The sequence below is a fragment of the Osmerus eperlanus genome, chromosome 4 (assembly GCF_963692335.1).
Source record: "Osmerus eperlanus chromosome 4, fOsmEpe2.1, whole genome shotgun sequence".
Taxonomy (NCBI): domain Eukaryota; kingdom Metazoa; phylum Chordata; class Actinopteri; order Osmeriformes; family Osmeridae; genus Osmerus; species Osmerus eperlanus.
Window position 1 is genome coordinate 5,632,333 of NC_085021.1, and position 24,063 is coordinate 5,656,395.

General features: G+C 43.5%; 2 protein-coding genes across 2 annotated transcripts in view; both read right to left on the minus strand.

The window, feature by feature from the left end:
- Positions 1–241: 241 nt before the first annotated feature.
- The window catches only part of LOC134018409 (uncharacterized), a 50,468-nt gene continuing 26,646 nt past the window's right edge, over positions 242–24,063 (minus strand). Inside the window, exon 4 of the mRNA XM_062458328.1 lies at positions 242–535. The gene's annotated coding sequence lies outside the window, so the exon portion shown is untranslated. The remainder of the gene's footprint in view (positions 536–24,063) is intronic.
- Positions 11,045–23,962, minus strand: LOC134019523 (SLAM family member 5-like). Its single transcript, XM_062460483.1, has 4 exons — positions 23,662–23,962; positions 22,984–23,214; positions 12,262–12,377; positions 11,045–11,152 (listed from the first exon to the last, which is right to left on the minus strand). Exons 1-4 carry the CDS (start codon positions 23,960–23,962, stop codon positions 11,045–11,047), a joined length of 756 nt encoding a protein of 251 aa, XP_062316467.1.

Here is a 24,063-nt window from a genome sequence, read left to right on the forward strand (position 1 = left end):
GTAAGGTGGTTGTGTACAATTACTCTAACAAATGCTAATCAGCCTCTCTGTGTGGCTGCAGTCCTGACATGGTGATGTCACAACCTTTTACACAAACAGCTTAACGATTACAAAGGAGATATAAACGAAATTCCAGTATTTTTTATTGGAATATACAAAAAAATTGCAGAAGAGGGAAGTAGCTACAGTTGTTGTTGTAGTGACAGGTTCTCTTTCTCTGCCAGCCAGTTGAGTAAGCAGGTGGCGCCCTCTACTGGTGAATATCCTTCACGCAGCCGAAGCAGAAAGCCTTGGAGAGAACTGCAGAGATCCCCCTGAAGAAGGCTTTGATGGACTTCTTCTTCTTCTTCTCCTGTCCTCTGGCAATGGAGGACTCGCCAAGGTCTGGACCTGGACAGGAAACACCATCACACAATAGGGTATGACATCACACGGAACTTCAGCACTGTGACCTCTCACTTAAAAATAGTGTGTGTGTGTGTGCGTATCTGTATGCAGTGTGTGTTTGTGAGTGTGTGTGTGCAAGTATGTGTGTGTGTGAAATGGTGGGAGAGCCAACTAAAGTGGGAAAGCCTAAATGAGCAAATGTGCAGTCAGGATCTTACGTTCAGCGCTAAGGGGAGACACTTTGTTTGTCTTGAATATTCTGCTTGTCTTTTTTCCCTTGGCAGCCACATGCTGTCCATCCTTAAGGAAAGTCTTCTCTTTCTTCTGGGTTTGGAAGTGAGAGCAAAGACACACAGATTCATTGAGATTGTCACATGTCGTCCCTTCTTATCGCTGACTCAGCACAGGTCAGTTCTACCTAGTGCCAGTGTGTGGTGTTGTTTTCAGCTTACCAGTGTGAACCATCTCTGGAGGATGGGGGTGTCGGTCTTTCCGAATGGCCCCAAATGATGTCCCTCTGGACTAGGGGCCCGAGCCATGGAGCCCATGGAGGTGAAGGAACTGGTTGAAGATTTGGTGGACGAAGAAGAGGAGAAAACAGAGGTGGAGGAAGAGGACGAGTAGCAGGACCTGGAAGTGGAGGAGGACGAGAGGCAGGAGGCGAGTCTGCTGGCCTTTTCCAAGCCAACAGACTCCATCTCAAGTCCTTCATCCAAGCTTGTGTTGCTTAAGAAGGGGCTGGAATTTCCACCGGCCTTTTCTAAGCCAGCAGAGTCCATCTCAAGTCCTTCATCCAAGCTTGTGTTTGTGATGAAGGTGGTGGAATTTCTACCGGCCTTTTCCAAGCCAGCAGAGTCCTCTGCGCTCTCCTTCTCCTCACAACCTGTTTCCAAATCATGACTCTCACCCGACACGGCAGAAGGCCGCCAAACCTCGGCGTGATGGCAGATCACCTTGGCGACGTTCTCGGCCATGCAGACGATGCCTGCCCCTCCCTGGAGGGCGGAGTGGACCTGGGCCCTGTTTCTATCGGAACAGAGCATCAGCTCAGCGTAGGTCGCCTCAAAAATGGCGTCCAGGGCATCGGCGCCACCGAAGAACGGGTTCTGGGGTTCATGCTCCAGGACGAGGCCAATCCTAGCCTGGTTCCAGAGAAACCGGCTCACGTCTTGGAGGAGGACAGCCTCTATCTCCGAGTTGGTGGGGGTGAAGCAGGAACGAAGGGGCCCCTGGAGGGCCAGGCGTCCCACCAACCTGTGCAGCAGGTCATGCAGGGTCTGGTGGTGCAGGGCGCTGGGCCGGCGGGGTATCAGGACCTTCTGGATCAGAACTTCCCCAGGCTGTAGGGAGGGTATCTCAGAGTGGCTCGCAGGTAGGGAGGGATGATCCTGGACCTCCTCAGGGAGGCCTGGAGCTCCATCATCTTCATCCTTCTCTTCTTCCTTGATAAATGCACCCTTGGCAATTGTCTGGCAATCTGACCCTTCTTCCTCTTCGTGGAAATCATCAGGGTAGTCAGCATTTTCGTTGTCATCCATCTCAGGCTGGCCTACTTCCTGGTTGATGAGACCTGACTCTGGGTCGAGACTTCCTGTTGTCACTTCCTGGCTTATGTCTTCAGAGGAGGAGCTGGCTAGGATACCGACCTTGGCCATGGCCTCAGCATCAAGGCCTGGCACAAGAAAACACACTTTTAACTGCACTATTACAGCTATTAACTATACTTTTCTCATAACATATTTTGGCTATTAACTACAATATTATTATTATAGTTATTTACTTGACCTACACTGTCATTCAGCATAACTCAATACTTACAAATCTGTCTTACAATAGCATGTCTTAAAATAGTATAGTTACAATTTTTTTTATCTAAAAGGTAAAAAAATGTATCTACCTTTGCTAACAACGACCATGTTTTCTTGTGGGTCGTTGCAGGTCTTGTAGAGGTCACTTCCCGCCTGGGTAGTCAACACCTCACAAATGGCCTCCAGCGCCCACCTCTGGTCCTGGCTGCAGGAGGGCTTTAACCTGCTCTGCGATCTCCTACTACCCACAACCCCATGCCTGGGGCCCGGCGTCATCCCACGGGACCAGTCCAGGGAGGGACAGTCACTGCTGTCACTGCTGCTGTCACTGCTGCTGTCACTGCCGTCCGAGGATGCATCGCTGCAGGAGTCGGCCCGGTGGTCGTGCGTGAGGTCTTCTTCGCCCAGCAGGTTCCCCATCAGGCTCTTGAAGGCCGTCTGGAAGAAATTGTACAGCAGAGGGGTGAAGAGCTCCTGGTCCAGGCGCTCCTTGTCCTCCAGGTTCTGGAAGTTGGGCTCGGAGCGGCAGTGGGGTGTCGAGGGGAGTCGTCCCATCCGGGTGTCCAGGAGAAGCTGATAAATGCGTCCAATCAACTGCTCGGAGAAGTGGTGGATCCTCACCTGGAACATCCTGGTGCACATGGTGTGGGATGCCAGCAGGCGGCCCAGGTCGTACTCCGCCTGGTCGAACGATTTGACGGAGGAGCCTCCGTCGCATTTGTCGTCCTGATTGTCGGGGGAGGATCTGGAGGCCGAGTGGGCCATCCGCACGATGGCGTCCAGCATGTTTTCAGCGGTGAGGCTGAGGTCTTGGCAGCTGGCAGCACTGCTAGCCTCGCTCCAGGCGCTAGTGCTCCTGGAGGAGGGAGGGGCGGTCTCCTCCTTCTTCTGAGGATCCTCCTCCTCCTGCTCTTCCTTGCTAGCAGAGCTGCACTCCACTGGTCGCTCCTGCTGCGTGTCAAGAGGGACGCATTCCTGATTCCTGCTGCTCCTCCCACTGCTGATGCTGGCCCCCGGGCTCCTCCTCAGGGCATCCAGCTCCATGGCAACGTCTCCTAGCAGGCTCTGGCTAACACACTTCACCACCATGGTGAAGGTCTTACTTCCAGGCTGCAGGAAGTCTGCCACCTCCACTTGCCCAGTCAGCTGCTGGGCTGCGTGGAAGTTCTTCAGGACGTTGTGGATTACGTTGCAGGCTGTGGCCACGCTCTGGAGCAGGGAGGCCTCGTAGGCCTCTTGGGGCTGGTCCAGGGAAGAGCCTCCTTCTGTGGGCTCCATCTCCTGGAGGAAGCCCCCCACCATCCTCACCAGGTCCAGCTTCTCCTCCGTGGGGACCACGCCCGGGCTCTGGAACAGGGCGTGGCAGGCCAGGATTCCAGAGAGGCTCTCCTTCAGGGAGCAGAGGGTCGGTGACGTCACGCGGCTGGGCGGAGCCATCGCCTTCTCCATCTCTTCCGCCTCCGCCACGCTACCAATGAGGAAGGAGGCCATCTCCATCCTCTCCCTCGTGTCGGCAGACAACGGGGACCGTGGGGACACCAGCTCGTTGATGGCGTCAGTGTGGCTGTTGGCGAGGACCTGAATCTTCTCCTTGGCGTCCTGCCAGGCGTTGCATATCAGGTCCTCGGAGATGCTGGTCACACGGCAGTCCGACAGCAAGCAGCAGGGGCGGTGGAGTGCAAACTTCTCCAGCACCTCTCCCATGACAGACTCGTAGAGCTCCTCCGCACAGGCTGACAGCTTGTCCTCTGCATCGTGCTCTTGTTTATCCCTCACCGCCTGCACCTTCAGCAGGATCTCTGCCACAGTGAGGGATGCCGTGGCGAGGACGTCCTTCTCCGTGGGCCTATCAGAGTCCAACATCGGAGGCCTGCCACCCAGCATCCTGCTCTGGGACCTGGATCCCTGCCCTCCTAGCAGCAGATGGTGCAACCTCTCTGAGATAATTCTCAGAACGCCCTGGGGAACGTAGGGCTGGGCGGAGCCCGGAGAAGAGGCCTGGTCCTGGGGAGAATCAGCAGGGTTGAAACATACCATCCCAGTCAGAGAGCCAGTGACGACAGGCCTGGCGGTGGACAGCAGCCCTGCAGAAGAGGACCTGTCACTCTGGGAGTCACAGCTGCTGTAGGAGATGGTGGCGGACAGCGGGCGGCCATCTTGGTCTTTGCGGATGTGGAGGACCTGGTAAAGGGCCATGGCGGGCAGGACCACCTCGTTGGTCACCTTGAGAACCCACTCCATGACCTCCTCCGAGCGCTCCTGCAGCTCAGCTACGCTCTTGTTCTGAGAGGGAGGGAGGGAGAATATGGCAATACAGATACATGTGGTGATTGTCAGACTGAGTAAAGGGAATTAACGTAAACATTTTATTTACCTTCCTCAACAGGACCCTGTTGATGATTTTCCAATGACTGTAACGACAACAAGAACTGACATTTGACATCACTTCACAGTACAATGACAACTGACGACGCATCGTAACATTATGCTGAACAGGACACTAGTCTAAAGGGGACGTTTGGAGGAGCACTGACGGGTGTGACATCATGGCCTCCAACACAGAACGCTCGTCCTCGGTCTCCTCCGATGACAGAAGACTGGGCATGGTCTCCCAGGTCACGGGGTCATTCAAGGTTGGAGGTGGAGAAGAACCTGGAGACTGCGCCTCAGGTCGGCATGGAGACGGAGGTGGAGACGGAGGTGGAGACAGAGGTGGAGACGCAGGTGGAGACGCAGGTGGAGATGCAGGTGGAGAGGAGTACGCACTCTCCCTTCCATCTGGTGTGGCTCTGCAGCCCAGGGGCCCGGGTGTTTCAGAGGCCGATGCTCTGATTGGTTCCACTGGGCGAGAGTAACTTTTGATTGCTGGAAGAACACCTACAGGAAGAGGAGAGTGACAATGTGATTGGTGGATCCCTTCTCTTGACAGCAAGGGATCATTTCATCAGGAATAGTCTACATTTGATACATTAATGAACAAAGACTCACAGTAGCTGGTCTGGGGGACGGGAAGCATCTTCGCACATGCACCACCAGTCACCTGCAGGCAAGAAAAATACTTAGCAAGGCACAGTAACAGAGCCAGTATCAGAGATACAGGAAAGGTGGAGGAAGATAGAGAGGAGAAGAGGAGCCTGGCTGGAGTCTGTAGTACCCAGGGAGGTGGATTAGGGCCTTCTACTCACCACCCTGCCTAGTCCTGCCAGCTCGTCATCCAGGGCTGAAGGATAAGCCGCTCCAGCGTCCTCCACAACCCTCCAGGACTCTGCCAGAGGCCCCTTGTTGCCCCCTGTGTCCTTCTCAGCTCCTGCAGCCTTCCTGGCAGCCTTGCTCTTGCGGCTGGGCTCTGGGCATCGAGGAGGCTTTGGCACCAAGTTCTGACATGATTATATTGTTATTATTACACTTCGACATTAACATACTGTATTTGGGATTATGCTGATATTAAATAGTAAAATACAGACCTTGGCTCTACCCACTGAAATACTGTTAGACTTATGCACTTCTGAACCTTTGTTATCTACTGTTCTTACTAAATGCAAAACTATTTGTATGTTGCTTTTGATCAGTGTGTCAGACATGAACATAGTGTCCAATGTGTTGAGTCTCTACAGGTATGTGTTCCTACCTGGAGGGGGTTCTGATCTTCTGAGAACAGCAGCTTCCTGTCTGAGAACAGCAGCTTCCTGTCTGAGAACAGCAGGGCAGGAAGCTTCAGTCCCAGCTCTGGCCAGCAGGGCGCAAGGGGCAACTGGAGGGTAGCGAGACGAGCAGGCTAGACACGCACACACACACACACACACACACAAACACACGCAGACGTATGAAAACATACATACACGCACACACAAGAGTGAGAAGGGTTAGGGTTAGCGGGAAAATACAGCGAGTGTCTTGAACAGAGATTATTTTATTTTTCGAAAAAGAAACATGACTTTTACATATGAAATGGATATACATATGATGACTATGAAAAAGGTCTACAGTATTAATCACGTTAGGTAGGCTATGTGTGAAACACAACTGTCAAACGCAAAAGTACCTTACTGATACAATAACTAAGTATTTTTGTCGATGTTTATCGACAGTGTAAATTGTTTTATTTACTTTAGGTTTACCAGACTTACCTTCTGTTTAGGCCGCCGAAGTTTTTTATGTTTCGGGATGTCATCCATGTTCTTTAAAGATGACAATCTAGGAAATACTCAAATACATTTCTACAATAAATATAAATTTCCATTACACTTTCCAACGAGGAAAAAGTAGATGCGGTTCGCTCCTTGCTTGCATCAATGACTGATTTGATTTAGTAACGTTCTTATAATTTTGTAAAGCGCGTCACAATCCATGTCTGCCCGATGACGTCATAATGTCTATACACCATGGAGAGACCATGTGCTGTCTCTCCCGAAACAATGCCTTTTAAACATAAAGGTGACATTTCTATTTGAACAATAAACCCAGTTGTCTTGCCATCTATGTTTCGTGCCGCAATGGCGCCACCTAGAGTCTGTATGAATAAATGAACCTGTGAGAGTATGTCCAGGGCCCAATAGACAGAAATTAACAACCATTCCTAGTCATTTTAAGTACTGGTTAAGTTATTATCAGCATTAGGCCTACTGTGTATATAGACAGACTTCAGCCCCCACCCCACACATAACAGATATGCCAAAGCAGTGCTATACGTACAATACCATAGTCATACTCAAATACTGATTAAAAATACTGCTTGAAACCAACAACAAGCAACTGAATAGAGTTGTAACAGTAATACTGATTGACATTCAATAGTTTGAGACGTGCTCGACAGATTGGTTGGTTATACAGGAAATGTGCAAGGATATTTACTTTGCGTTTTACCTTGTCTTACTACTGCATCTGAGGATTATCTGGAACTATAAAGTCCACTCGATACGATTAACGATACTGAACACTGCATTCACCTGAAACAAATTTTTTTAAATGACAGAACTAAGTATTTTCGTCGATGTTTCTCAACAGTTTAAATTGTTTCATTTACTTCAGGTTTACCAGACTTACCTTCTGTTTAGGCCGACAAAGTTTCTTTAAAGATGACAAACGATGACAAACGAGGAAGGAAATAGGAAATACTCAAATAAAATGTACAATTCCAGTACACTTACCAACGAGGAAAAAGTAGAATCAAAAGCTTTTCGCTACTTGTCTACAGAGCATCAATGACTGATTTGATTGTGTAACAAGTTCTTATAATTTGGTAAAGCACGTCACAATCCCTGTCTGCCCCATGACGTCATGATATGTCTATACACCATGGAGACCATACGTCATCTCTCCCGAAACAATGCGTTTTAGACAAAAAGGTGACATTTCTATTTGATCAATAAATTAAGTTTTCTTACCATCTATGTTTCATGAGGCACATAGATGTGCCATAGACCTAGAGGCTGTATGAATAATGCTCTTAAAACTAGCAGCGTTATTGTACTTGAAGCACTTCAAAGAATATCAAAAGCATGTTTTGTGTATTATTGCTAATTCATATTAAGTATTTTGTGCAGAAACTTTCATCTCCAATATAGGGAGCTTCGCAGTCGAAGGTAATCAGCCAGACAACCTCCTTAGCCCTCCAATCACTGTCCTGTAAAACCTATAGCGACAAAGCAGTACCACAACTAGGAGCGCGTCACGGACCACGGTAGTGTTTGTAGTCCTTCTTGTAATGATAACCTTCTACAGGCTGTCAGTCTCTCTGGTCACAGAGCAGGGCTGTGCTTCTCTGGCCTCAAACATGAAGTTAAACTCCTCCCTGAGAAAACTGGTAACAGCTGAGTAACAATGACGTGCAGGACATTGGCATGAAGCTGCTCTCTGCTGACACCACCCTAATTGGGATCATCTCTGGCGGGGATGAGTCTGATTACAGGTTATCTGCACACCTTTCACATCACATTCGCTGAGCCCCTCTGTCCAGGGTTTGGGGTTAACCTTGATTTCACAGTGTCCCTGTGCCAGGTAGAATAGCCTCCTTAAATCCATCACAGACCCTCTACTGGACCCCCTGCAGTTTGCCTACAGAGCCAACAGGTCTGTGGACGACGCAGTTAACATGGCCCTCCACTTCACCCTACAGCACCTGGACTCCCCAGCATCCTACACCAGGATCCTGTTTGTGGACTTCAGCTCTGCCTTCAATACCATCATCCCAGCCCTGCTTCAGGACAAGCTCTCCCAGCTGAACGTGACTGATTCCACCTGCAGGTGGATCACAGACTTCCTGTCTGACAGGAAGCAGTGTGTTAAGCTGGGAACACAAGTCTCTGACTCCCGGTCCATCAGCACCGGATCTCCTCAGGGCTGCGTCCTTTCCCCTCTGCTCTTCTCCCTGTACACCAAAAGCTGCACCTCCAGTCATCCGTCCGTCAAACTTCTGAAGTTTGCGGACGACACCACCCTCATTGGGCTCATCTCTGATGGGGACGAGTCTGATTACAGGTGGGAAGCTGACAACCTGGTGACCTGGTGTAGCCAGAACAACTTTGAGCTCAATGCTCTTAACACAGTGGAGATGGTTGTGGACTTCAGGAAAAATACAGCCCCACTCACCCCCATCACCCTGTGTGACTCCCCAGTCAACACTGTGGAGTCCTTCCGCTTCCTGGGCACCATCCTATCCCAGGACCTCAAGTGGGAACTGAACATCAACTCCCTCACCAAAAAAGCACAACAGAGGATGTACTTCCGACGGCAGCTGAAGAAATTCAACCTGCCAAAGACACTGCCAAGGACAAGAGCAGACTGCAGCGTATCATCCGCACTGCTGAGAAGGTGATCAGCTGCAATCTGCCTACCCTCGAGGACCTGCACACCTCAAGGACCTTGAGGCGAGCGAGGAAGATTGTGGCCGACCCCTCCCACCCTGGACACTCCCTGTTCCAGCTACCCCCCTCTGGCAGAAGGCTGCGGTCGAACCTCACGCCATAAGAACAGTTTCTTTCCATCCGCTGTTGGCCTCTTCAACAAGGCCAAGGGCTCACACTGACTTTAATGACTTTAATCACAACCTGCACAATGACACCTTGCCACATTGCAATTTGCCCTATTTGTATCTTTTGTAGTATTTGTATCTGTATTTTTAAATTATGGCTACTTTATATTTTATTCTAAACCCTTTCGTATTAGCTAGACTCCGCTTAGTGGAGTCAGGTGGCTGAGCTGTTAGGGAATGGGCTAGTAATCCAAAGGTTGCTGGTTCGATTCCAGGCTGTGAAAAATGACTGTGTGTCCTTGGGCAAGGCACTTCACCCTACTTGCCTCGGGTGAATGTCCCTGTACTTACTGTAAGTCGCTCTGTATAAGAGCGTCATGTAAATGTAGTATCAGCGAGACTTTGTTCCTTTTGAATAGTTAGATCACATATGTAAGTTTTAATATTCCTATATGTTTAATGTATGCACCATCCTGCCAAAGTACATTTCTTGTCTATGCAAACTTTCATGGCGATTAAAACCCCTTTCTGATTCTGATTCTGTGTCCAGGAAGAACACCTGACTTCAGGGAAGTCACACTCCTGTTCGAACACACCTGGGGGCTTGATTGTGTGTTTCATTTGGATCATGACTGCACACACACCAACACACACACACACTCACATTCTCTCAGACAAAAGCCAATCACAAGCAGGTGTAGCCGCTATTATAATTGCTTTCTCATAATATTTTTTAAATATTGTTGTTGAATGTTTATCTTGTTTAATTGTTAACAAAACAACAACTGTCTCTATGGTCAACTGAATGTAATTTACAACTAGAGTCTCGTTACTGACAAAATTAGAACAATTTAAATGTTGTATCCAGTATGATACAAGACATGCTGCATCTAATTATGTACATAGAAATGATTACTCTTGAAATTATATTAATGTCTTCATCATAAACATATCACACTTCAATAACGTCTTGTAGCTTACGAAACACTTTATTTACAAGAACCTTCACTGTGAAAAGCAACAACACATTACATGTTGTAATATCACATTACAAACACAACTTGAGCATTACAAAATAATGCATTTTAGGTCAAGCTGACAAAATATTTTCAGTCTCAACTCTACTTTAGTTTATGGTTTAAACTGTAAAACCTGCTTTGGTAAATTGTAAGTACAATACAGGGCAGTACATGGTGAATGCTTAACAACATGAATCAAGACAACCTAATCAGGAAAATAAAATAACTTTATAGAACATTTTAGTATCTTAGCATGACAGCTTTTTTTTCAAATGTAATACTGGTGGCATTGGTACAATAGGCCTAAAGCAACAGACTATTGTCAATCCATAGTAACCCGACAGATAAAACTGTCATTTTCAAGATAGCAACTCAGACATCTAAGAGAAAAAAGAATTAACAGTTAAAGTTCTCTAAAATCAAATGTCAAAAGTACAATCATGGTTGAATAGAAACCCGACAATGAAATCCATTTTTGTCCTGTCATTTTCACCTACTGTTTAGCAAACAATTGCCACTTATCAATTAGACCGTGTTACTTCAGTAGCCAGTATGAACGGGTGTCAAAAAGACAACTATTCTTGTTAAAAAAAGTAATCTCTCATTGCTTTGCTTGTGTCAAAATTATACGGAGCCCAGCTACTTTATAGCATACTTAAGGCACATTCCATACACATCACAGACATGGTTAATAATGGCTGTTGGAACTCATCTCCCTTTGTTCTCTTCACTCACATGCACACGCACGTCATCTGACAGTCAATCAACAAAACCATCACACACACACACACACTTACCCAAACACAGTGTGGCAATCAATAACAGTCATATGGACACATACACACACACGGTCCTTCAGGTTAGTCCATTGTCTTGGTCCCCTCGTTGGACTTGTTCAGGATGGTGAGCAGGTTCTCGGACATGAAGTAGGGCCTCTGCAGTTCCATCATTACGCTCCAAATCCTCCACTGTCACACGGGGAGAAAGTAGAAGACACTCATCATCACCCCCCCAAAACACCAATGCATCATAAAACTACAATATTTAGGAATACGAAATGCATAAAACATGGAAGAACAGTAGCCGATCTATCTGAGGTTTCGAATTATTTCACCTTGTTTGGTAAGGTCCCCATATTTCTTATTACATGCCAGCTTATCTCCTTTATGTTTAACAGTACACATACAAAAAATAACTTACCTTATTGTCTCTCTCCCGACACCAGATTATAGAAGGTTCTTACATGTACACAATAACTACTATTTCATCAATACAAGAAACTTTAATCAACAGCTGTATCCAACAAAAGCAAAATGAATAGGCATGTTTCATCCATGAAAGACTCATCGAGCTACAACATTCACTTAGTGACACAGGAACTAATTTCACACGTATATAATGTACTTGGAAGCAAAACATGGAATTTACTTTACAGGATCTTTAAAGAACCTTGTTAGACATAAGTCATCTAGTTGCCTGAAATCATTTCCAATGAGATAGTCAGCAAAAAAATGAATCAGCGTTCTTCTAGACGTCCAAAAGCTTCCTTATGTAGGAGATATACACCAACATGTTACCGAGGCAATGCTCTACAACCACTTCAGTCCCGCCGAGACCATCTACTCTATCCACGTCTGCAGAGACAGGGTTTTATTTTATAACCCACCATTAAAGCCTCATCTATTGTACTCAAAGTAAACATTCTTCTCCAACCAGTTAACTGTACCTGACTAACTCAGGCGCTCTCTCGTCAGGGTTTGGAGCCACAGGCACTGAATGATGTGAGGACAGATAAACATGTAGTTTAATGTTGATTGATGATGATTAGAATTCTCAGGAACCTCTGGCCTGGTTTTTGTTGAGCAAGGTAGAAATGAAAGAGGGATCAGAACAGATATTGTATATTAACATACAATATATGTTCTAATCATATCTGATACTATGATCATATCGGAGGAATGTTGACTTGCTTACTAGAAGACATAGAGCCCTTCAGCAGTCAACGGTAACATCTACAAGTATATACTAGAATGACTAATAATTTTCAACATTGGTAGAATGTTCTGCCATGTTCTACCTTAAACTTCCTGTATAATGCCACAGCCCCAACCATAACCACAGCCACAGCCACCAGGAGTCCAGGAACCAGGATATCCCAAGGGTGATTGCAAAAGTTGGTGTTAGTAGGAAGACCTGAAGAAACACATACACACAACCAAGGAATTTTACTAGTGTTTCCTGGTTCTGTGGTCAAAAGTGAATAGTAGATGGTTATCTTTAAGTCTTCTCAAAAGGTGTTTTTCTAACCGACAGTAAACAGACCAGCAGACATGACAGTATAGTATAGTTTGTTCAGAGTCTCCATGTCCATAATTTGTCATCTGCTTCTCTTGACATGGAGAGAAACAGCACACTGAATCATCTCCTCTCTGGGTTTTCTTTATCGGACGGAATTCTATAGAAACACAGCCCAGGCTTGTCTACTCTTCGATTAATGAATCCAATAGCACAACAACTATCTGGCATTTTGGCAACACAAAAGCAACAGACTCAGAGTAAATGTAGGCTATAACTTTCTTATGGTTGGCGGGCAGCGGAAAGTCTTTTGTGCCCTCGGGCGTGCCCCTTGGAACGTGATGTCATGTGAAATCTATGAATATTCATACTCACTATAAATATTCATATTAATAGATAGCTGCATATCAATAGTGTTTGGTGCCTGCTGAATATTACCCCCCCTCCCCTCCCTCCATATTTTGAGACTTTAAACTCTGAATCATTCTGGTAGCTCATGTTGACCAGTAGACTGTGCTACAAAATTATTTGTTATAAATAAAGTGCTTGAAGTCATCCTGCGGCATTGCCTTAACAATGGAAAGATCATTTACTCTGGTATCAAACAATAATCCCACACACGTGTGGGACAAGTATTCAGGTAATAAAGAACCTATACTCAATGCCGCAGCTACTGTATAATTCAGACCGGTGTAAAACAATTAAACCAAGCTAACCATAAACAGATAGAGTAAAGGTTTGATAAGCCACTTTGTCTCCTCTGATGGTTCGTAACTGATACACTCCGGCGTCGTGGAGTGAGATGTCTCTCACGGTGAGAGATCCGGTCTGTCCAGATACACCTGTGTACAGAGTGATAGTCTCTCCCTTTTGCGACCTCACTGTCAGTTGACTCTGGGCTACACCAGCCAACATTCTTAGAGACAGAAATTTAGAGTTTTAATTAAAGATTATCAGACACACTTTCTGTTTCAGAATTATCAACGATAAACAATTTTGTACAGTGTAGTATCTTTTACCACTCATAATCCAAGAGTAGATCACCCAGATAGTAGTGTCCATGTTGATGGATAAGTGAATTGGATACTGTGCCGGTGTGTGTGTGTGTGGCACACAGAGAGCAAGGATAGGGAGGGAGGGGCACACTTCCTTCTACAATGTGAAACATTCAGTGATATCAGAAATGGTTACTGGAACAAATTCCACTCTGTAATCTCAGATTTCAACGGTCTTAGTGACCTTCAAAGGTAAAAAAACTCCTAGGAGAAGGAGACAGGGCATAACTTGCTGCCCAGTATGTATCAGTATGCCACAACCTGAGACAGTGAGTGACCTAGACACACAAACAAAATATACTGTGTGTGTGACTGACATGTGTATGTGTGTATATATATATATTGCACGTGTGCATTTGGGTGTGTTTGTGTGAGAGAGAGAATTTGACAGTTCAAATGATTTCCCATTCAGGTATTCAGGCGTGTGTGAGAGAGAGATCCCAATAATTACCGTGGGATATGTGTCAACAGCAGACTGGGTAAAATCCTCTGTAGTATTATTAATAACAGACTCCTGCACTTTCTCAGCGAAAACAATATACTGAGCAAATGTCAAATTGGCTTTCTACCAAATTTCCGTACATCGGATCATATATTCACTCTAGAAACAATTGTCGACCAACAAATTAACCAAAACAAGAATACAATCTTCTCTTGATTTGTTGATTTCCAAAAAGCATTTGACTCAATCTGGCATGAAGGCCTTTTATATAAACTGATAGAGAGCGGAGTCGAGGGTAAAACATATGACCTCATAAAATCAATGTATACAAATAACAAGTGTGCAGTCAAAATTGGACAAAGGCATACAGACTTCTTTGTCCAAGGTCGAGGAGGAAGACAGAGATGCAATCTGAGTCCCACCCTCTTTAATATTTACATAAATGGTCTGGCGAGGGAACTAGTCTGCAGCACCTGGAATCCCTCTCCTGGACACAGAGGTCAAATCCGGTCTGTCTGTCCAGTTGAAGTCTGTCTTTAAACCGCTCATCTAACAGAGTTCTTAGGAATTCCCCCCGGACCCGGTTCACCTGCAGTAATCTCCATTCATTGTATATCCACAGTATTTCATCGGTAGTCTGGAGTCCAGCTACATGCGTGTCCAGAGTGACAGTCTTTCTCTTTTGCATACTGAGTTGAGTCAGTTGAGCCTGGCCTATCCAAACCAACATACCTGAAGATAGATATGCATACATCGCATAACGTCACCTCAAACCATCAACTGAATAATGTGTATGCAAGGGCGTAGGTTTGGTCTCAGCTTTGGTAGGGACACTTTGTTCAGAAATATTTTATTTTATATGTAGGTAATTGGTTCAGGTTTTATGGAGCTGTACTAAGCCTACATCATCTGTACTGGACTTCTGAGCAATGAAATCATATAAGATGCATACATTTGGGCATACCAATTTATAGCACCTTTTTACTATCTACAAGTATAAGTGTGAATGATAACATTCATGGGTAACATTGTCTAAACATCCCTTAAAAAACTGTTAATTTAATGCAATCTTTACCAAAATGGACAATTCAACTTCTCACCTGAACCCCTGATGCTGATTCATCACCAACCTGCTCTCCATCTGTATCTTCAGGGTGCTTTTTTTTCTGCACAGTAATTCATTAATTTAATACAGACACTAACCATGCTTAGTTGACTGCTGACATTGGTCGAAATTACAGGGATAGGCATATTACCAGAGCCTCGTTATCGCCCTCACATGGAACTGCAACCAGTTAAGAACCCGGAAGTTTCCCGAGAGTGGCAGTTCTCCTTATATTAGATATTCTCTGATATTACTATCCAAGGGATCATATAGGCCTACTTATTATCAGTTAACATCACTTTTGAGTTGCTAGCCTGATGGTACTAGGCTAAACTAGCACGGTCCCATTATGTGGGTAGGTTAGCTTTATCATTCTGGCTTCAACAAGAACACACTGGTCGAAAGATTGCAGACGCTAGGGATAGATTTAATACAAACAAAAGTTACATGCTCTACTACACTAACAACTTTCAAAACATGTTTCCATTGTACAATGGGTGGCGGTGTAAGGCTAGCAGGTTTGCACTGTGTGTGTAGTTTTCCTACTAGCGAGCTAACAACGACCTTCTTGATAGCTTACTCTCTGGGTGGTGAAAAAACTTCGGATATCTCTCTTCTTTTTGGGTGACATTTTCCTATCTATAAAGCACAAAAGGGTCAAAAATATCAATGCTGAGACCAAACGAATATGAGGCTTTATAATTTCCTGTCGTACTGCCAGCTCTCTTTCTGCAAGTCACGATTCAAGAAGTGTGACTCTGCCACTTCAGACAATTAACTTAAATGACATCATCTTGTCTCGCAGGCTCGAGGGCGCATTGTTTAACTTGGAAATGTATTTTTCACTTTTCTCAGCGACGAACATAGTATAGATAATAATACGAATGAGATAGAAACAAATATTTATTTTTTTCGAAAATTAACAAAATATTGGTGGGGACGATTGTGTCTTTCCCAAACTTTGGTCGTGACTAGTCCCTATGGTCCTTATGCGGTCCGTGTACCTTGTGGCCATTGGTTTTTCTAATTTGCAACCCGTGTTGACAAACGCAAAATAGGGCCGTAATATCGTTTTGTCACTTTAGTAAATCGAAAACACATTTAAGTATAACGGCTTGTTTTTGGTTGTTTCGTTTTTTTTTGAATAATGAAATAATAACACAAATGGTATAACGAGCCATTAATCGTTGTTTTGATTATTCCATATCCTTTATGCTGATATCTGCAAAAGATGAAAAATAGTCTCGTAATATCGATTTGTCCATTTCGGAAGTCAGAACCAGATGATGGGGAAATGCGTGGTATCCGTTGTTTTGTTTTATTTTGGAATAACGGAATAACCATATAACACAAATGGTATTACGAGCCATTTACTCGTTTGTTTGATTATTCCATATCCTTTATGCTGGTATCTGCAAAAAATGAAAAATAGCCTCGTAATATCGTTTTGTCCATTTTGGATGTCAGAACCAGATTATGGGGAAAGGCTTGGTTTCCGTTGTTTTGTTTCATTTTGGAATTACGGAATATCTATATAACACAAACGGTATAACGAGCCATTTACTCATTTGTTTGATCGGCCGTATTATACATACTGGCACAAGTGAAAAAGAGAGAGAGGGGGGAAAATGTGAAACTATTGGGGGTGTTATTACTTGCGAACACCAGAGGGCAGCAACGACTAGCTTTAAAAAAAATGTTCCTGTGATCTGCAGGCCTACAATCTTGACAACATGGCAGCAGGTTCTTTAGTAGAAGACACACACCAAACTGAAGGCACATGTTGACCGCGTTTGCTAGTTGCTACTTAGTTAATAAATCTTTGATGAACCCAAGTTTCTTTAATATATATTAAGTTTCTTTAATATATATTAGAAACATTACAAGACGGTGCTCCAGTGTGTGTTCAAACAAGGCCAAAAGTGCCAGACGGTATCAATCACACCCGTGCAAGTAACACTCCACTCCCCAACCCTCCCTCCCCCCACCTAAATGATGCTTTCAGTTCTGTTGTACGTCTTAATTAAGTGCATTGAGGCAATCATAGTAAGAAAGTTGAGGTCATGTGGGCTGCCTTTGCAGTTTATATCGACACACAACTGACAGAGGCACTGTTGTGGATACTTAAAAAAAAAGTTCTGATCATATTCCAAATTCAACTTCTTCAAAGTCCAAAAACAGCACGGAGCAGCAACGAGAGGGTTCCCAGGAAAATCTGATTTCCCTTTTGTCTGTGCTTCACCTTTTATATCCAACAAATTACACCCCTGAACTTTTAAAACAGATCTATTGGCCTACTACAATTGTAAATATCCTATGACTTCTGCTCCAATTGGGCCTTGATGCAATGCCATCGAATAGTTTCTGCTGTTTCTGCCACGTTTTTGGGGACTAACCAGGGACCAAACCAGTAACTTGTGCCCAGTTCCTCTATTCTACCCTACTACATGTGTTTTCCAACACCAGTTGCAATCAACCCTGGGTTATAGCCCTTCACCATTGCATGGTGCCATTCATTCTTCACAGGTCACACCCATCAAGTCAAAGTGAAAAGTAACTGGTCCAACTCCATGTCCAAGCCCATGCTATCTGTGGAGGAATACAGTCATCACACTTGTCAAACCCTCCCCACACAAGTCCAATGACTGCATGTTTGCAGACATACAACACAGATGAGACTCAGGAGAGTGAATTAGAGATAATGGTAATGGGAGGGTGTTGCACTTTTCTGCTTCTCTTTTCTCCACTCACTTCTTTACCTTCTCACGCTTTCCAATTGTTTAAACAAGTCTCTATATTCTATTCTCTCTGTATCCTGCACAAAAGATGACTGTGTACTGTATATAAAACATTCCGGCATATAAGTCCACGTATCTCCACACTCAGATCCTGTCACCCTTCCCCAGTCCGCTGATGTTTTCAACTAACCTAAATACTACAACAGCATAATACAATTGCTGAAATTCAGTTATGACTTGTGATTTTGGAAAGCCACCCCAGGATTTCAGTGGCCCCATCTGGCCACTCCTATAAAACATTTCTGGGGGTGCCACTGCTTTTGCCTGTTAATGCCTGCACTGCAGTGAAGAAAACTATATGACAACAATAATGTTTAATGTAACTGGCCCCTCTAACAGAACCTCTGGCCCCAATGTAACTGTTGCCCCCCCCCCCCCCCCCCCAAAGATAGTATACTAACTTTAAGCACAGAAGTGAAGGCAGATATACAAATCGTCACAAGCAGAATAGAAATTTTCTTTCAAAGGACATTTTTTAATTGTGTGTCACAGGGTATGATTGCATTGATGTAGGTTAAAACGTGTTGTACATTGATGGATGCAAGGACAACACTTGCATTGTCCCTACAATGGCCTTTTGCAAAATTGAATAGATTTAAATGTAATGTTTTGGGTCAAGTTAACTCTACATTTAATCCAAACTGAATAAAAGTTACATGAGAAAATAATATTATGTTTTTTTATAAATAAAAAGGGAAGATTTGCTCAATGATTGCCTTGATGCACTTCATTAAAGTTCTTCATTAAGCTGTTTTTGGATTTTTAAGAAGTTGAATTTGGACATAGAATATGATCAGAACAGAAAAGTATCCACAACAGTGTCAGTTGTGTGTCTATATAAACTGCAAAGGTAGCCCACATGACCTCAACTTTCTTACTATGATTGCCTCAATGCACTTAATTAAGACGTACAACAGAACTGAAAGCGTCATTTAGGTGGGGGGGAGGGAGGGTTGGGGCGTGGAGTGTTACTTGCACGGGTGTGATTGATACCGTCTGGCACTTTTGGCCTTGTTTGAACACACACTGGAGCCCCGTCTTGTAATGTTTCTAATATATATTAAAGAAACTTAATATATATTAAAGAAACTTGGGTTCATCAAAGATTTATTAACTAAGTAGCAACTAGCAAACGCGGTCAACATGTGCCTTCAGTTTGGTGTGTGTGTCTTCTACGAAAGAACCTGCTGCCATGTCGTCAAGATTGTAGGCCTGCAGATCCCAGGAACATTTTTTTTAAAGCTAGTCGTTGCTGCCCTCTGGTGTTCGCAAGTAATAACACCCCCAATAGTTTCACATTTTCCCCCCTCTCTCTCTTTTTCACTTGTGCCAGTATGCATAATACGGCCGATCAAACAAATGAGTAAATGGCTCGTTATACCGTTTGTGTTATATAGATATTCCGTAATTCCAAAATTAAACAAAACAACGGAAACCATCCTTTCCCCATAATCTGGTTCTGACATCCAAAATGGACAAAACGATATTACGAGGCTATTTTTCATTTTTTTGCAGATACCAGCATAAAGGATATGGAATAATCAAACAAACGAGTAAATGGCTCGTAATACCATTTGTGTTATATGGTTATTCCGTTATTCCAAAATAAAACAAAACAACGGATACCACGCATTTCCCCATCATCTGGTTCTGACTTCCGAAATGGACAAATCGATATTACGAGCCTATTTTTCATCTTTTGCAGATATCAGCATAAAGGATATGGAATAATCAAAACAACGATTAATGGCTCGTTATACCATTTGTGTTATATGGTTATTTCATTATTAAAAAAAAAAAAAAAAAAACGAAACAACCAAAAACAAGCCGTTATACTTAACCCTTGTGTTATCTTCGGGTCATTCTGACCCATCAGTCATTGTGACCCACCGTCGTATTGCGACAAATTTACCTCATACAAAAACAAAGTGAAGCATTTTCTTTTAACTGTCGGGCTGTCTCAGACCCCCCACATTGGAATGGTTAAAAGAAAATTATTTGTATTTGTTTTTGTATTGGGTAAAATTGGGTAAACACAACGATGGTTCGTTATGAACCTTTGGGTCATGTGACCCGAAGGCAGCACGAGGGTTAAATGTGTGTTCGACTTACTAAAGTGACAAAACGATATTACGGCCCTATTTTGCGTTTGTCAACACGGGTTGCAAAATAGAAAAACCAATGGCCACAAGGTACACGGACCATTCAGTACACGCGCAGCCATGTTAACTAGCATTGTTTAAATGATAAAACGGCTTGCCAAGATATAACATAGAACATGCAAATATAATCCCGCCCCCATTAAGGTCATTAACATACATTGTTGATATCCAAAATGCAATTCTGGATATCCAAAATTCGAATTGTTGATATCCAAAATGCAATTCTTGATATCCAAAATTTGAATTGTTGATATCCAAAATGCAATTCTTGATATCCAAAATTCGAATTGTTGATATCCAAAATGAAATTCTTGATATCCAAAATGCGGATTGTTGATATCCAAAATGCAATTCTTGATATCCAAAATTCGAATTCTTGATATCCCAAATGCAATTCTTGATATCCAAAATTGGAATTCTTGATATCCAAAATTGAATTCTTAATATCAAAAATTCGAATTTTGGATATCAAGAATTCATTGGTTAAATGATAAAACGGCTTGCCATAATAGGCAGGGGTTAATATGAGTATGGGAATTCATGACTCAGCTTTTAAGGTATCCTTTAAAATGTGTCTGACTCATGTTATATTTGGGTGTTATGAGGTTGTCAATGGTCATCTGTCAGTTACCTCTCTACATTCCTTTTAAAAAGTTAATTCAATCTGAAACCTTTAACAGTTCAGCTCACACCATTGTTGGCAACTAAGCCAAAGAGAATCACACTACATAAGCCCAGTCATCCATATTCTTCCTACAGTTGACCCAAAGAATGCTGCCTGTCACAACTACAGGGATGATTGTAGCATGAGCGTAGTCTGACTACGCCATCTAGTATAAAAAGCCTAGAACTTGAGAAAGGTTTGTTTTTTTGGAAGGAGGGAACAGTGTGTGTGACCGAGAGGAACAGACTAAACAACAGTTTAAAAATAAGGATTTAATCAATTGATTAAGATGGTCCAAAGCTTCACAAGGCATCATTCGCCCTTCCCTATATAGGCAAGACAAGTTTATTTGTATAGCACATTTCAACAACAAGGCAATTCAAAGTGCTTCACATAAAACCATTAAAAGCCTCAAAACATAATGCAAAAGAAACCCGATTTAAAAACAATTAAGAACATTCAATAACACATTAAAAACATTCAAAAAGCAAGAAATAAAATAAAAGTTGCAGTGCAGTTTAAAAAATAAAATGCAGGAGTGAGACGCAGAAATTGATATTCTTTAATCTGGTTCAATTAAAGGCAACAGCGATTAGTAAAGTCTTCAATCTGGATTTAAAGGAGCTGAGGGTCTCAGCAGATCTGCAGCTTTCAGGGACCTTGTTCCAGATATGTGGTGCAGAAAAAACTGAACGCTGCTTCTCCATGTTTAGTTCTGACTCTTGGAACACAAAGTAGACCAGTCCCAGACTGGTCTACTTTGTGAGCTGAGGGGTCGGGATGGTTCATAAGGTAGCAGCAGATCACAAATGTATTTAGGCCCTAAACCATTCAGTGCTTTATAAACCAGCAGCAGGATTTTAAAGTCAATTCTTTGTTGGACAGGAAGCCAATGCAAAGACCTCAAAACTGGAAAAGAACTATATAGATTCCCTTTCAGCACAGTCACTTTGCAAAGTCTTTTCTAGTCTTGCTACGTGTGTATAACCTGTCACTGGCACCCTGACAGACCTTGTTAAGATGCACCCTGACCCAGTGTCTTGGATCTTCCTTTTGCTCCCGTGTCTGACCATCCCCTGGCCCTGGCCATGCTCCTGTGGATTTGCCCCTCAATACCTGTTGTTCCTGTACTGACACACCCGTTTTGACCACATCATTGGATTATCCCTTTGTACCTTTGGAATCTTCTTATTAAAGTTCTGTTCTCCACTTGGATCTGACTCCTGGTCCCCTTCCAATTTAACAGTGACAGATATCAAAGATGTGTGCTGCATTAGTTTTTGTTGTTGTCGAGCACAGTATAAGTCATGAAGGATCTATTTGTATGTTTGTATATCATTTCTGTTCTGTTCTCGAGAAAACCATTAGATGAATGTTGACTCATTATGTTGTATTTGTCTCTCATTAGAAAAACAATTTAAAGGAAACCAAATGATGACCAAAAAGGAAGTGTATGTAAATTGGTGACCATACCAAAGTGGCATACAAAATGCATGTAATGAGAGGAGATAACATTGAACAGCAGTTCAACATTTTAGTAGTTTTTTTCCTTTTGGTTTTTTTAGAAAAGCATTTAGAAAAACCTTCATTCAGCAACTCAACTCTTCAGCAATTAAGAGCTAGCAGGGTGTCTCCTTGCCTACAGCATTACTGGTCATCAGATGACAGACTTGGCAGAACTGTCATGTTCCGTGGAGGTTCCCTCTCCATCACAACCTCTCTGTGAGACACAACAAGGTGAACTCTTGCTTACTAGAACACATGCAGACCTTCAGCAATCAACAGTGCCATCAATACAAGTATATACTAGAATGATTGTCAAATAATATTCAACTTGGTTCTATTGGTTGAATATTTTATCATATTCTACCTTAAACTTCCTGTATGCCACAGCCACAATCACAGCCACAGCCACAGCCACAGCCACAGCCACAGCCACAGCCACAGCCACAGCCACAGCACCCCGGTCCCTAGTGTGATTGCGAAAGTTGGTGGTTGTAGGCAGAACTGAAGAAACACATACACACACAACCATGGAGTTTTACTATAGTTTCCAGGTTCTATGGTCAAAAGTGAGTGCTAAATGGTTGTCTTTCTCACAAGGTGTTTTTATAACCAACAGTAAACAGACCGGCAGACATGACAGTGTACTATAATGTTTATAATTTGTGTAATAAAGTGCATCAGAGAAGTTACTATGAAAACTGAGGATTCAGAGTCTCTGTGTTTAGTTGTTTGTCATCTGCTTCTCTTGACATGGAGAGAAACAGCCACTGACCTGGGCACAGCTCTGTCTTGTGGAGTTTGACTGTCTGGTTACTGATGGGGTTTTCAGCCACACAGCTGTAGGTGTCTCCATCCTGGTCCTTCATCTCCAGATGGAGAGAGATGTTGGAGGAGAGATCAGGACTGCTGGTCTGGTAAAGCCTCTCCTCTCCTTTGGACCAGCTTAGGGTCACATCTCTCCCGTTCTTCACAGAACACTCCACCGTACAAGAGACGTTGTTAGCTGACAGACGGAGGAAGGAGTAACTGATGGCAGGACCGGACACCGTGTCAGAAAATATGAAAACAGTCATGAATTGCCGATTTGCTACTCTAGGAGATGATATTTCCCTCTACACCAGAATCAAACTGGGAACTCGACCAAGTAGCCTAAGCTCACTCAACATTTCAGCTTTCAGTTGTCATATTAAAGAATAAACATCTATAAACAATGCACCGGCAACATGAGCGCATTTCTTTCATAATTCAATGCGCTTTACAAATTAATTTGTATGCCTAAAAGTGACCTATAGGAACTGTGTCAAAGTAGCTACATGTTTTTTTTTTGATTAGTTGCAATATGCAACTAAACTCACAATATTGAGTTAAAAGAGCCCGTACCAAAACTCAGATAAGCTACTTTAATGCCGCTAAAATTCAGATTGGTGTAAAAGGTTTGAACCAAACTTACCATAAACGTATAGATTAATAGTTATGGGATAAGCAGCTTTGTCTCCTCTGATGGTTCGTAACTGATAAACTCCAGCGTCGTGGACTGAGATGTCTCTCACAGAGGGAGATCCGGTCTCTCTGTCCAGATGAAGTCTGTCTTTAAACCGCTCATCTAACGAAGTTCTTCGTAATTTCCCCCGATGGACCTGCAGTAACATCCATTCATTGTATATCCACAGTATTTCGTCGTCAGTCTGGAGTCCAGCTATATGTGTGTCCAGAGTGACAGTCTTTCCCTTTTGCACACTGAGTTGAGTCATTTGAGCCTGGGCTGTCCAAGCCAACATACCTGAAGATAGAAATTGAGTTCAATTGACAGTTCATTGCAGAATTATGGGTCGATAAAAATACCGGTTATCAG